The following is a 13,621-nucleotide window of genomic DNA, read 5'->3' on the forward strand; positions in this document are numbered from 1 at the left end:
TTGAAAGTATCTTAGTGGACAAAAACACAGACCAAGACTTCTTGCTCAGTGGTTGAAACATCTGCAAGCATTCAACCGATCACATTTGTGATTACCTGGCACTATTGCGCCCAATGCCCTAATGATAGCTCTATACCCTTCATTGACCTTTGTAGGCTTAATTACCAGTCCTATCTCAGGATGTGCCAAGTAAGGATCTAAGGTATGTCCCTCTCAGCTTCCAACTCCTATATCTACATCTAAAAAACTGAGTTTTTAACAGAACCACATCTACAAGTTCAAAAGGTATGACAAGATGCAAAAGGTATAAGCAGAGCATGCTTTGCATACTCAACACTCCTAAACCGGTTTTAGAGATTAGACCTTACTGACTCCTGAGCATGTAGAATATACCCTACCTTTGGCTATTGCAGCCTCACCATCTCCAATTCTCTGGTTTCAGAGTCATCTTCTGCCTCTTCAAGCTTCTAGTCTGTGGTGTGTAACCTGAAACTTTACCTGGGGTCCCTGTAATTATTAGCCTGTGTGCCTGGGGTATTCTTGCTCTCTTATGCATGTAAACATTTGCACCTGGAGACTTATTAAACACTACTCATCTCCATGGGCATTTTCCCTCCTTGGTCATACTCTGGGAGAAAGGGGTCTACTTTCTAGCATCTAAATAGGTCTTCCACCCCAGGCATCTTTGATTTCCCCTGCATCTTAAAGTTCTGTGATGTATCATGTTTTTCTAATCACCCTCCCCCATTTTCGTGGCTTCTGGCTTATTCATACCTCCTTCCTTTTGGAGAAGTATGTGCCTGGCCCAGCCTCTTGGGTCTACACTATTCATTGTTTGTGTCCTTACCAGGGAGTCTTTAACCCTACTGATCCTCTGGGATCTGTACCTGCCAGCATAGGGGTCTATGTCTTGCCGCCCATCTTTCTGAGGGTTATTTCCCATTCAGAAATAAATCTTTATTCTTCACATAATTCCACTACACAAATCTAATCCACTCCACAAAATTCCACCTTACACAGTTCCAAAACATAGGTAAAAGACATTGTCATTTACAATGCCAATAGCTGTTACTCTCCTAAATGTGAGACCCATTGCATTGCAAATGGGTGTTTGATATGCAACTCTAGTGAAGCTCATTGAAGAAATGAGTAAAACTAACTTCACCAGATAAACGAGATAAGCATAAGTCTGGCATATCCAAGCAAGGAAACTGCAGTATAGACACAACAAGCAGAACCGTCTTCACTTAAATGTATAAAAGAACTTCCAAAGGCAAAGACAGTAAGATATCGGAGGTATTACATCGGATTGAAACCTCCACCAGGTGCAAAGTAAATATCTCACAGTGGAAGTTTTTTAATCATGTTAGCGCTAAGGCAGTTTGAGCCGTCAATCTAAGAATATCATCTTTCTATAGCAAATGGCTGCTGTATCATACCCCAGCAAAACTGCATAAATTCTATCCAGGTGGAGGCAAATTGTTTTAGGTGCAATGATCAGAACGGTGACTGCACACTATATTCACTTGTGCCATCTAAGGGATTATTGGCAAGATATCTTTGGGGAAAACAACTCAAAATTAGGGGTGAATGTCATACCACATCCTCAGGCAGCTCTCCTTGTGCTAGGAGTCTAGGAAGGAATATCTATTATCCAACAACAGATATTCTCTATTTCAATGCTGGTGGCTAGATCATTGATCTTAGCAAACTGGAAATCACAGAAGATCCACACCTTTCTACAGTGGACGAATAAGATAAATAAAGTACATAATTACGAAGTGCTATATGGTAAATGTACAGGTTCTCTACAAAAAAAAGATACAATTTGAGGACATGGGTAGGCACCAATATTCTAGTAGAATAGAGTTGAGAGAGGAATGCAGGATGGGTGGTGAAAGATTAGTCGAGCCCTGGGGGCTTTTTGCACGGTAGATGTATATGTTTCGGTCTTCTCCCTTTGTATTTGTGATTGCTAATTTTTCTTTATTCCATGTATGAACGTTGACATAACTTGATTGGACTAAGCTGCATCGTCATAAATAAAATAAACTTGAGTTTATTCCACTCAAGAATTACTTTCTGCAGGAAATAAAGGAGAAAATCAGTAATAATAGAAAAAAAAGACTACAATTGATCAAAATTGCATTCCTCTTAAGTTCCAGACAACTGAATGAGCATGTGAACATTTTTCATTTCTTGCCAAGGGAAGTGGTTTATCTGTGTCATCTACAAGAAAAGGTCTGTGTGAACTGTTGTGGAACCAATTTGTATTCTTACAGTGTAATATTTAATGCATCGCACATTACTTTTTAAACATGACATGAAATGTACAGCTGTAATCTGAAAGCCTCAGCCAGCAGACTTTTTCCAAGAGCATCAGGGCTTTTATCCTCCATTTCTTGACATATTAAACAGCAGATCAGTTGTTCATTTCACTCTCCAGTATAATCTAGTTAAGATGATTCATGGTCTCCTTCATTAGACCTAAAAAGCTCTCATAGGTGTGAAAAAAAAAAAGTAAATAAAACACACCCCACATAGCTTGAGCCATCACAAAACCCAGGCAAAGGAAGTATATTTCATTTGGCCAGTTATATTTTGAATCCAGTTGAAACCCACTCTTTGCGAACAATAAAAGGATCGGATATACTTGTTTTGTACATTGCTGGCACAATAGTCACCTAGAACAGTATGTTCTTCTAGAATAAACCTACTATAAACCACGTGCGTACAGTAAAATGAGGGAAGGGAAAATCTACTTTTTAAATTTTCATATGCTGATTAGAGAGCTTCCTCGTGTGCCAGCATGGTTCACAAACACAGAACACATCTAAAAACAACCTTTCACTCCAGACAGCTTAAACACCACAGATATGAAGGTGCTATCAACATATTACAGATATACATGCTCTGAAATAATGCACTGGAAACTGTGCAACCAGATACGAAAAACAAATATGATAATTGCATAACAGATCACACATGCAGTCAACTTGGATATTTAACAGATAATTTAGATTATACATGTGGTTGATACTGAAAAGCAAGGCTTCAGAGTAACATTTTGTCACAACAGCCATTGGCCCTTATTTTTTTTAAAAGTAAGTACTAAATCGGATCAATTTTAAATAAGGACTTTTTTTTTTTTTAAAACAACAACAAGCATGAGCTAACAATTAAAATCTGAATAGATACATTTAGAAGGCCGATTCACAATGAAGCCCCCATTATGATGACAGTGTCCTTACCTGCTGGACAGCAAGTGTGCTGTCCATTTCTTCAAAAGATTCATCAGGCCAATTATAAAAATCCTGCAGAGGTTAAAAAAAAAAGTTTTTAAAACTAAACATTTATTGAATAAACTGTCATTATCATTCTTCCAAATATTTGTGGAACACTCTGGACACATAAGAAGTACGTTTTAGGATAAAATAATCACATTTATTCAATTTTTGGTTTATATAAATACCATTGCATACAACCATCTAGTCAGCGAGGAAATCAAGTAAATGAATTCCAGTTAAACATAACTTCGATCCCCCACCAACTCCATAGATTTCTGGCTCAATGGCATTCTAAATGGCTCTCAAGCAATTACTACTTAAAAAAGAAACTGAAGGTTCTTTTGGTCCAAGTAAAGGCGCAAGATAGTTTTTTTCCCCCCATCAGGTTCTAGAGTGGAGCTAAAAGATCCCTGTGGGAATCCAATAACTTTCGCAGAAAGTGACATTGACGGTACTCTCAAGGGAACGAATGTTTGTCAAATGACTTGAAGTTATGCTCTACTGACAAGGTCTACAGCTAAAAAACTTACCAAGTTCACATTTACCAATCCCTCAAGAAAGGCACCAATAATTGTCCACAAAACACTAGTACTGATATAATTGCTGCCAGAAGCACATACGTTTCTCTTTCTGTAACTTGGTGACCTAATAAATCAGAATCCCAGAACAACCACTCCCCAAGTGTTGCGGAACCTGTATTTCAAAATAGTATTCACTGCTCTCAAAATATCATCCCAGTACGTGCCTAGTTTCGAGCAATGCCACATTAAGTGTAGCACAGATCCAATTGCACCACACCCTCTCCTGCAATTGCTGGATCACTTTTTGTCCCATGAATATAATTTCCTAGAATTTGGTACTATTGAACAAAAGAAGCCCACAATTCAGATCATTAATCTGTAATTGGTTACATGTTACCGTATAACCGAAGGAGAAGTGACACAGAACATGGAAATTTGTGAGAACTACCAAAGTGTGTCACGGTGCAGGACCGAAAGATCACATTAACTTGGAGGTAAATGTCAATACGTTTGCTAAAACAGACATGCTGTGGCAAACGTAAGGCATCAATAACAGGCAGACGTTACTTTGTGGACCATTGTAAGAAAACTATCGAAGGTGCTAGCGACAGTTTATAAGCAGAGTGAAAGCACTTAAGAGTCCAAGCACAGTACCACAGAGTGAAGATAGACTTAAAGCTGACAGAGCAAAATCAGAAGCTAATGACAACAATGGGGAGAGGAGTTGGCCTAACGGCTAGGGCGCTCGACCTCGGACCTGGGTTCGAGTCTCGGTAATGACGCTGAACATCCTGTGATTCTGGGCAAATCACTTAATCTCCCCGTGCCTAACAAAGAATGAATGTGTGTCCTAATGTAACGTAACTGGTGCTATGTAAAGCGCTCTGATACCTGATTGGATTCGAGTCAAGTTCGCGCTATATAAAAAAAAACTCTGCAAAACAATGTTACAAACAAAAGTTAATACATCCACCTATTTACTGACATAAAACTCAAACACAGAAAAAACTATTGTTTATCTAGACAAACTAACATGCACAGGATGGGACCCACAGATTCAATAATTAACCCCTTTAGCGCGGATTTCCGCGCTGTGCTGAAGGTTCTGTGCGCGGGCGGGGCCGTGACGGAGCGGTTCAGTCATGCGCACAGCGCAACCGACACGCATGACGGAACCGCTCCATCATGCGCACCGAAAGGGATAAGCCCCAGCAATTTAGAGACTTGACAAAAAGTAAACACTCAGGAGACAGCCAATGGGGCTCAACAATGGGTGTCAACAAAATCAGCAGACCATACCAAACATATGAGAGGAACGCGCATGGATAGTCCTTTCAAGCCCTCCCCATATCCCCTACAGCAGGGCAGGCTATGTGTTTATTAGATCGAGCCTACATGAGAAATTACTGACTGTCTACCATTCATGCAATGAAACTGGCATCCTAGGCATCAGTGAAGAGCAGCTCACTCCAAGAGACAAAGATCATGGGTGCTCACAGATTCTCTAGGATCTTTGCTTGATGTGTAATGCCAACACTCTTAAAATCCTCCTCAACTGCCTTGTGAGGAGTTAAGGGAACAGACTTAACGTGGTTGACCTCTTTCTAGGCCATCAAGTAAAGTTTTTTCTCCGCCTTTCTTGTCAACATCTATTATGTGCAGCGTTCCTCAAGGCTCTGTACTGTCCTAACCCTTTCAGTATTTACCAGACCACTGTGGCATACACCATGGATGTTCCCAAAGTAGACTACTGGATGTATGCAGAGGATATGCAGTTACTCAACAAAATAGAAGAAGGGAGGGGGTTTACTATCAAGAATCTAAGTTCTGGGGAATAAAATGCAAGGCTGGGTGCACCATAACTGACTTTGCATAGCCTACCATAAGTCTGAAATCCGTTAGTCGGCCCAGCCGATCATTTACTCATCCTTTTCTCTTGGCCAGATTCCCAGTGCCAGCCTTCAACAGCGGACAAAAATGTTCAAAACATAAGTGCTATCCTCTAGAGTAATTTAACTTTTAGCCCTCTTGTGAATTCAATTAACCTAAGTGCATATTAGCATCTATGCATGCTTCAATCCATTCTCCTTTGCCACCAATCCCTCTAAAAGATTGAACTAATCATCACCATGGTGTTCTCTTGTCTGGCTTTCTACCACAGCACTATGACAGCCCTTCCCAAAAATGGTAAATGAACTGCAAACAGCTAGGCCCAGACGTGCCCTAAAACATAATGGTCACATTATCTTCGATCTCAGTTACTTCACTGGCATCCTATCAAAGAGAGAGTCCATTACAAATCTTCAAAACACAATCCACTGTACACAAGGCTATTCACAGTCAAGCACCAGGCTAACTGACAAGACTCATAGCTTTAGTAGCCATCCAGACACCCTAGATCAGAGGTCTTTAACCTTTTCTGTAATACGAGCTACTTATGTTCAATTAATATCATGCGGAGCTGGTAATATTAGTGTTGTATAAATAACATTGCGTTAGTAACTACCCTATGCAAGACTACCACAGTAATAACCTCCGAGCATTGGCCACGGTTGCCAGTTATAATGAAACAAAGGTTATCTCAACTTCGAATGTACACATATTTTGGAAATTCAACCATTTTTCCCCCAATGTATGAGCTCTGAAAGTACACACATTTTCATCTTGAAAGCACAGTTTTCAATTCTGCAATATGTATGTTAATTTATCCAAACAATAGCCTCTAATTTAGTAGGCTGGGCTGCATACAAGAGATCTACTTACAGGTAGGTAGAGAGCTACCAGAAGCGGTCTGCCCCAGATCCTCTTTAGAAAACGTACTGACCATTCAGCCTACCGAGCATAAAGGATTTGGAATTAGAACTCGCCAAGTATACGGTTACTTTCACTTAAACTACCTTCCTCAGACACCGAGAACGGATCAAGACATCCTTCAGTACCTGTGTCACTAGCCTTACAGCTTTAAGTCTGCAATCATCAAACAGGACTTCTGCACTAGTTCCCAAGTGACCATTTTACAACTCCTTGCCTGTCTGCCCTAGACTTAATTTGTAAAGTCCCTCACCTTCAAAGCTTTCCACTCTGGGAGACAATTATACATCCACATATGATCATGGGCATTTTAATAAGCCCCACTGCCTGCCTATTCACCACAATGTGCTCCAACATGGCTATCAGTTGATTGAATACTATACAAAATACATTACACAATAATAAAATATCTGGTGCGCCTTTTCTCAGTAACTTAGTTATGGAATCCCTTATTTACATAATTCACCAGATACATGCGTTTTTACATCATTCACCAGATACGTGCTACGGTAGGAAGGGGTGCATAACAAGAAATGGCGATTATGTAAATGGAAAATCTATTGTATATTTGTTTGATGCAAGAAAATAGGGAAATCTGTAGAGTCTTCCAAAAGCAGCAAGATAGGGCTAATAACATATCTTATTTCACTGCAGTACTTTGGGGCACCATAACAAACAATGAATTCTAAAAACACACTTCAAGATCATCCTAGGAAAAAGAAAGAAACATCAGATTCAGAAAAGATGAATGTGTGCCCAAAAGGGCTTACTATACCAAGCATAGAATGCTAAATTGGAAATTCAGCAGGCAGTCAGTACACTGTATTCTGTGCTGGCATAAGGTGTCTCTTCAAAACAAATGCAGAAGTAATCCTCTTGGCTCGTATGATGTGGATTCTGCAGCACATGTGCAGCAGCCAACAAATAATCTATAGGAATTCTCTGGCAATTTTGGAAATACCCGTAATAAGCTGCTGGCATGGTCAAAGCATGGCATCATTTAATGAACAGCGGTGCCTCTCTGAGGGAGCACAAGGAGAGAGAACATTAACCTGAGATATTTTAAATGAAACCAAAATGCCCAAGTGACCACACTGGTCTGAGGCACAAAGAAGAACTTTCTTTTTTCCAAGTAGTTCTTTATTAAGTTCTCATTTCCTGTATACAACAATTAACAGTAAAACATTTCTATTTTCAGTATTACACAAAGCTATATCATATATATTATCAGCACCAATTAGTGTGTTTTTGCCAAACCTGGTCAATTGGAGTTTTTAATCTTTGGGGCATGTAACAACCAGTAAAAACACTAAATAAAAACATAGGTCCGAGAACAGTCACCACCCGTGTTTTTACACAACATGTCTATTACAAGCACTGTGAAACACCAGTCTCACCGCAACAACCTCCATTTGAATGTACCCGTCTCATATACTGTCACCCATCAACTACTGGGCAGTTGACCTTGGTTCCTCACCTATTATGGCATGGCTTCCAATGGTAGGCTCTCTGGGCTCGTATGTACTGCATCGGCAAATGGGAGTGTCTAAAGTATAATCAGACAATCCCATCTCACCTTCATGCGGGTCTCATATCCGATTCAGCTTCAATTTTCTCCATGAAGGTGTCCCACAACCTGTATCTTAAACACTATGCATTCAAGCTCTAACTTTTAGATAACGTGACAAGTTCTGCATATGACCAACTTTTGGGCACAAGAAGTACAGAAGGTTCCTGGAGTTTTCTACCTTCATAGCTGCGATTGGTGCATACTGCCAGGTAAAATGACATGCAATATATGCCTGCTGGCCATGCCCGGTTTACAGTCTCCCAGATTCTACACTGCCCCCTCTTATGGTATTTCTACATGCACCAGCATGTCTCAAAGGTCTGAAGAAACAGGACTATATAAAACTGTGGTTTTGACAGAAAAGTACATGCATACTTAGTAGATAAGATAAGAAACTAACCTCCTCCCCAGGCATTAGTTTCCTTCCAATAAACAAAAGATCAATGCTTACGAAATAGATCAATTGTAATGTATCCAAAAGTTCAAGATGGTACGAACATGATATACAGAATAGACCACAAACGACAAGGTACTCATAGGGCCAAGTGCATAGTCAAGGTGCAGTGCTGGTGAGGTAGCAAGAAAATGAAGCACATTGAATGGAAGGAAACTACTGCTTGGGGAGTAGGTTATTCCACTATCTTAATTAAAAAGGATTAATGAACTTATTTTGTCCACAAGAACCATCGTTTTATATTGTGTACATGTAATTCAGGTTCTGAGGAACACAGGGTAGCCCACGCATTTTACTGTGAAGAAATAGGCCACCATGCTCCACCCTGATGGGATGCCAGTTGTCCTTGCCAAATAGAATAATCTTCAAAATCAACAGCCATAGCTACAATAGCATAGCAACCAGCAACTCTGCCTATGTGTACGACAAGCTCGCCATTTCAGATGGCTCTCAGCACATGCACAGCCAGGACATAAGCAGAATGGAGGCAAAGACATGCAAAAAAAAAAAAAAGGAAAAAAAATGTCAAACCACGAGGTAACAGGACTTCTCTATCTGCCTTTTCTCTAGGTTCATACTATGCAAATAGCACATACACATATAATTGCACATCAAGGGCTCTCTAATGGGATCAACTCCCAAAACCATTTGAGGTGGATCAAACCTATAAATAGTTCATGTCACATATTTATTGGCATTATACTGCACATAAGACTGAGTTCTGTCACATCTGTGTGAATGCGAAGCATGCTACCCAATATAATTTTCATAAAGACTGCCACTGCAAACAAATTAGATTGTTATGGGAAAAGAGTTATTATTGTTCAGGAACCTGCCTCCCAAACGCCTCTGGATTTGCTTCGACAGCACTACACAATACACTCCCACTCCCCTTCTTCCTACGTAGAGCAGAATTCACTAAGGTGGGGGGAAACTGGAGCAGCACTGTAACCCAAAAGGATCTTCTTCCTACTACCGAGCATAAATCACTGCCATGGATTTGAGTAATTTACTAAATAGTATATTTGCAGTTTATACAAACCATACAACCCTCATTCGAAAAAAGGAAAAAAATTAACAACGCACAATACAATCTACAGTTTGTCAACATTAAGATACAACGCTGAACACATTTAAGTATTTAACCAAGGTACCAATAACTGGTAAATCTTACTCTAATAAATCGGTCTAGATATCTCAAAACAAGAGCAACGGAGATATGCATGGTATTCCAAAAGGCAGTGTGGTTAAATAAAAAGTGGGACTGGGTTTCTAGGACCAGCCTACATGATCTATATATAACTCATGCTGCTTGCTACAATTCCGGACTATTTTCTCCTTTACCAAAAAGTTTTAATATATATCAAGTAAAGACACGCCTAAAAGCCGAATCTGCTAGTTTATCTAAATAGTTAACAGAACTGTCCCCTACAAATGTTTAAAATACTAACTATATGAAGATGTTGTGCCAAGCGATTGTAGATCAGCTTTTTTGGAATATAGCCTAATTAATTCCTAGCTGTGGTTTTAAACTGCTGAACACCAATATCTCCATCAAAGAAAAAAATCCCAAGATTTACAGCCGGGCCATGAAAAGCATACTATAGTTAAGTTCACTGACAGCTACCTAGTGCAAAATATCCTTAACTAAATAGCCTTCAAATGGCTGGGGCACAGCAATAATCAATATTTAAAAAACTTTTTTTTTTTATCAATTAGAGGCCCAAGGCTCAAGAACAAGGCGAGTCCAGTCCCAATTTGCAGTACTTGATGTCTAGTGGGGTACTATTTCTAACACTTAGCAGCCTTCTCCAAATTCTGGCACCCAGATTTTCCACACGATTAGACATAAAAGGAAGTTTTAAGATTTTAGTTATTTGGGTTAACTATTGTAGGCTCTAAATAACGGAGATACAGCACCATAAATATTATGAAATCTTACCAAGGCCCTTCCCACAGCTGATCAACTGTTGGTACTCCAACTATAGTTTACCATTAAAGGCACTTATATTGTAGGTAATCACAGCTCATAGTTTGTCTTTATCAAATTAACTGTGAGCGGGTTAGTTTTAGCATACCACCATAGGACAGTGAATGCATACAATCGTCTTGACGTAGATGATGTCCTCTGTACAATATAAAAGGTGAAACGCCCCTATTGCCTTTCTTGGAGAAAACACATAAGCTTTACCCAGTTCAATGTCTAAATCACATCTTTATTCTTTTATAATGGACTTAGTACCGTGTCACTTCCCAGAACTCACTACTGTCAACATGAGGATCCTGGGGTTGGGGGGAGGGACACGAAGAATGTATGTAACATGCTTATGCATGGATTGAATTACAACGCTAGCCTTCCATCCATTCTTGCTTCACCTGTCCTGACACCAGCCATTATCAAGTTTGCTTCAGACTGTAGCGGTACATGGAAATGAGAGGGGTAGAGGTGAGATGATCTAGAAAATTATAAGGGTGGCAACACATCCAGATAGAGTGGAAGAGGTAGGAAGGGGTACACATCTCAAAGCTCATTCACAGAAAACATGCAACCACCAACGAAAAAAAATGAAGCAGTAGCCTTTGTCAAATGACTTGGATCCACTAGTTGCTGTTTTGTAGGACTTTTACGAAATGCCCTACTCTCATTTCAGCTAGATCATAATTCCAAGAAATAGCGCTGAAAACTCCCTATGTGAAATCCTGCAGGAAAGGACGAGATACAGGGGTAATTGTCAGTGACAGTCCAATTGTTCAACCAGGAAGCAGACGAATGTGAATTAACAGTAACAACTGCAAGCACATACCCATGATCAAGAATTCGGTCTTGATTTCCTTACAATGGAGATTCTACTACTTGCTATTGGGGTGAGGCAGCATCAGAGCACAGGGAACCTAAAATAAGTCCCAAACTTTTTTAGCGTGGAAACAAAATGATTATTATTGCATTTTGGAAACATATGCTATTTATTTATGTGATTACTAGAGCTCTATGACTAGCAAGAAAGAAGAAGTAAGTATGGATTCTAGTAGTTTTGCGCCTCCTGTTCGTTAGCTGCTATGTATTGCACAGATTTCCTCACTACTCGTGATTCGAACATTTTTAGCGCCCTTAACGTTGGGGAAAAACACGAAGAAAAAAAATACAACTTCAAGTTCAAACATTTTTCTCAAGAAATGGGTAGTATGCTCCCCGGTAAGCCAACAAATAAATTACGCAGTGCACCAAAGCACATTGGTAAGTGATTTATATAGCGGCCAAAGTATTACTAATTCTCAATTGTTTCTCTGAAGACAGGATTATCCCAAAAATCAACAGTACCCGGCTGGAAACACAAAAGCAGCACTACAACACAGAAGTGTGTGTGTTTTCATAGTAACCACCCCTCAGTTCCGTGGGTCTCGGGTGAATGCTAAAGTGTCTAGTTCTCAGCAGTACAACCAAGATTCTACCTCTCACAGCGATCCCAATGTTAATTGCCAGCAAGTGACAGTTCTACCTAGAAACGCATATATCTTAACTAGAACTCTGGTCCCTTGGCTCGGAAGCAAATAGCTAGGCCACCGACATAATCTTCTGGGATGGCAACTATAATTGTGTGAAACAGCGTATTGAGAAACACAGTGGGTGGGCGATGCTTGTGAAGTCTGCTCCCATTAATAGCTGTGACAGGCCACGGCGGGTGGGATGACTCTCAGAAAAGGTCCCAGTGGACATACAGCGAGCCCTCAACGAGGATAGCCGTGCTATCCCTGTACATTACCGGTAAACCGTGACAGATCGTCCTCACATCATTGGGGTTCAGTGTCTCCAAATCAGAAGAACAGTCCAGGCCCCAGTCCTACCCTCCCCCGCGACCACCAGCCTGTTCCGAGTCAGAAAAAGCATCCAAGGAGGCTCAGAAAGCTCGCCGCCTCCATTACCCTGCCTACAATTTGACTACTGCCCACTTGAGACCGGTTTACGCTGATAATACGCGTTTCTGTACCTGAGCCGTGGTGCCGGGCCGGTTCCTCCGCAGCACTGCCGTCCCCTCCGCCATGACCATAGTGACAGAGTGAGACGGCAAGACCCGGATGCTTCGGAGGCGGGGGTGCGTAAGGCAGCAGAGCAGCCTGGTAGGAGTGCGTCACTAGCGTCATGACGCAAGACAAATCACTTCCGTGTTACGTTGTATGTTGCCGGTGTGATTTTTTCTATCCCACTGCTTGTTTGTAATTCCATATGTTTTTTCGTTGCATACCGGAGTTGTGGCTCGTCGAGTGTATACGGATTTCAAGGTCAGCTCTGTGTTAACTGCGGTTCTCGCCAGTTCCCAGTGACAAATCTCATTGTCCTAGCTGTCAATATAGGTGGCTAATCGCCTAATCCAGCAAATTAGTAGGGAGAACCACTGGCTCGGATTTTAGAGACTATGAACGTGCCGAGCCGTGAAGTTATTTGCTATTTCAGTCATTCGGCCAACTACGTAAATTATGATAAAGTCTCTTTAAAATGAAAAAAGTTTACTTCTTTAACATGTGGAAGCGTTGATATTAATACTTCACATGATAGCTCTGTTAAGAGAAGTACTTATTAAAAATAATAGTTTTTGAGGATGAACCATTAATGAACTAAAAAGGCAAGACAGTTGTTATGTAAACCCTGTACGTGGCCAGGATTGTTATAAAGCAACATTGTAGTATAATAAATCAAACAGTAGGGGTTTGTACAACAGGTATTCAGAACTCACATATTTGAAAATGTTTTCATACGTGATACTGAAGAAAAAAGTTTTTGTGAAATAGAATATGTATGTAAAATCACACAATTTAAGTGGGCAAGCCACGATTTATGCAGGTTTGCTAGTTTCACTTTGTACATATCAGACAGTAAACTGGCATCTTTCCCTGCATTAAGCCTTTGGTTTTACCTCTGTGCATTGTTCTGCAGTTTTTATATAGCACAAATTCAACTTGGGATATTGGATCGCTTTACATG

The 13,621-nt window shown here is 40.4% G+C and overlaps 1 protein-coding gene across 3 annotated transcripts in view; it reads right to left on the reverse strand.

Moving 5' to 3' along the window:
* Nucleotides 1-12,784, reverse strand: part of MOB4 (MOB family member 4, phocein) — a 178,021-nt gene extending 165,237 nt beyond the window's left edge. For 2 of the 3 annotated variants that reach the window (XM_085648743.1, XM_085648744.1), the window contains exons 1-2: nt 12,630-12,784; nt 3,252-3,314 (exon numbers count right to left, since the gene is read on the reverse strand). In XM_085648743.1, coding sequence (XP_085504869.1) covers nt 3,252-3,314; nt 12,630-12,689 — 123 coding nt within the window. In that variant the 5' untranslated portion in view covers nt 12,690-12,784. The remainder of the gene's footprint in view (nt 1-3,251; nt 3,315-12,629) is intronic. The other variant, XM_085648742.1, reaches the window with a different exon arrangement.
* Between the last annotated feature and the right edge of the window lie 837 nt (nt 12,785-13,621).

This window comes from Triturus cristatus, chromosome 3_2 (assembly GCF_964204655.1).
Source record: "Triturus cristatus chromosome 3_2, aTriCri1.1, whole genome shotgun sequence".
Classification (NCBI taxonomy): domain Eukaryota; kingdom Metazoa; phylum Chordata; class Amphibia; order Caudata; family Salamandridae; genus Triturus; species Triturus cristatus.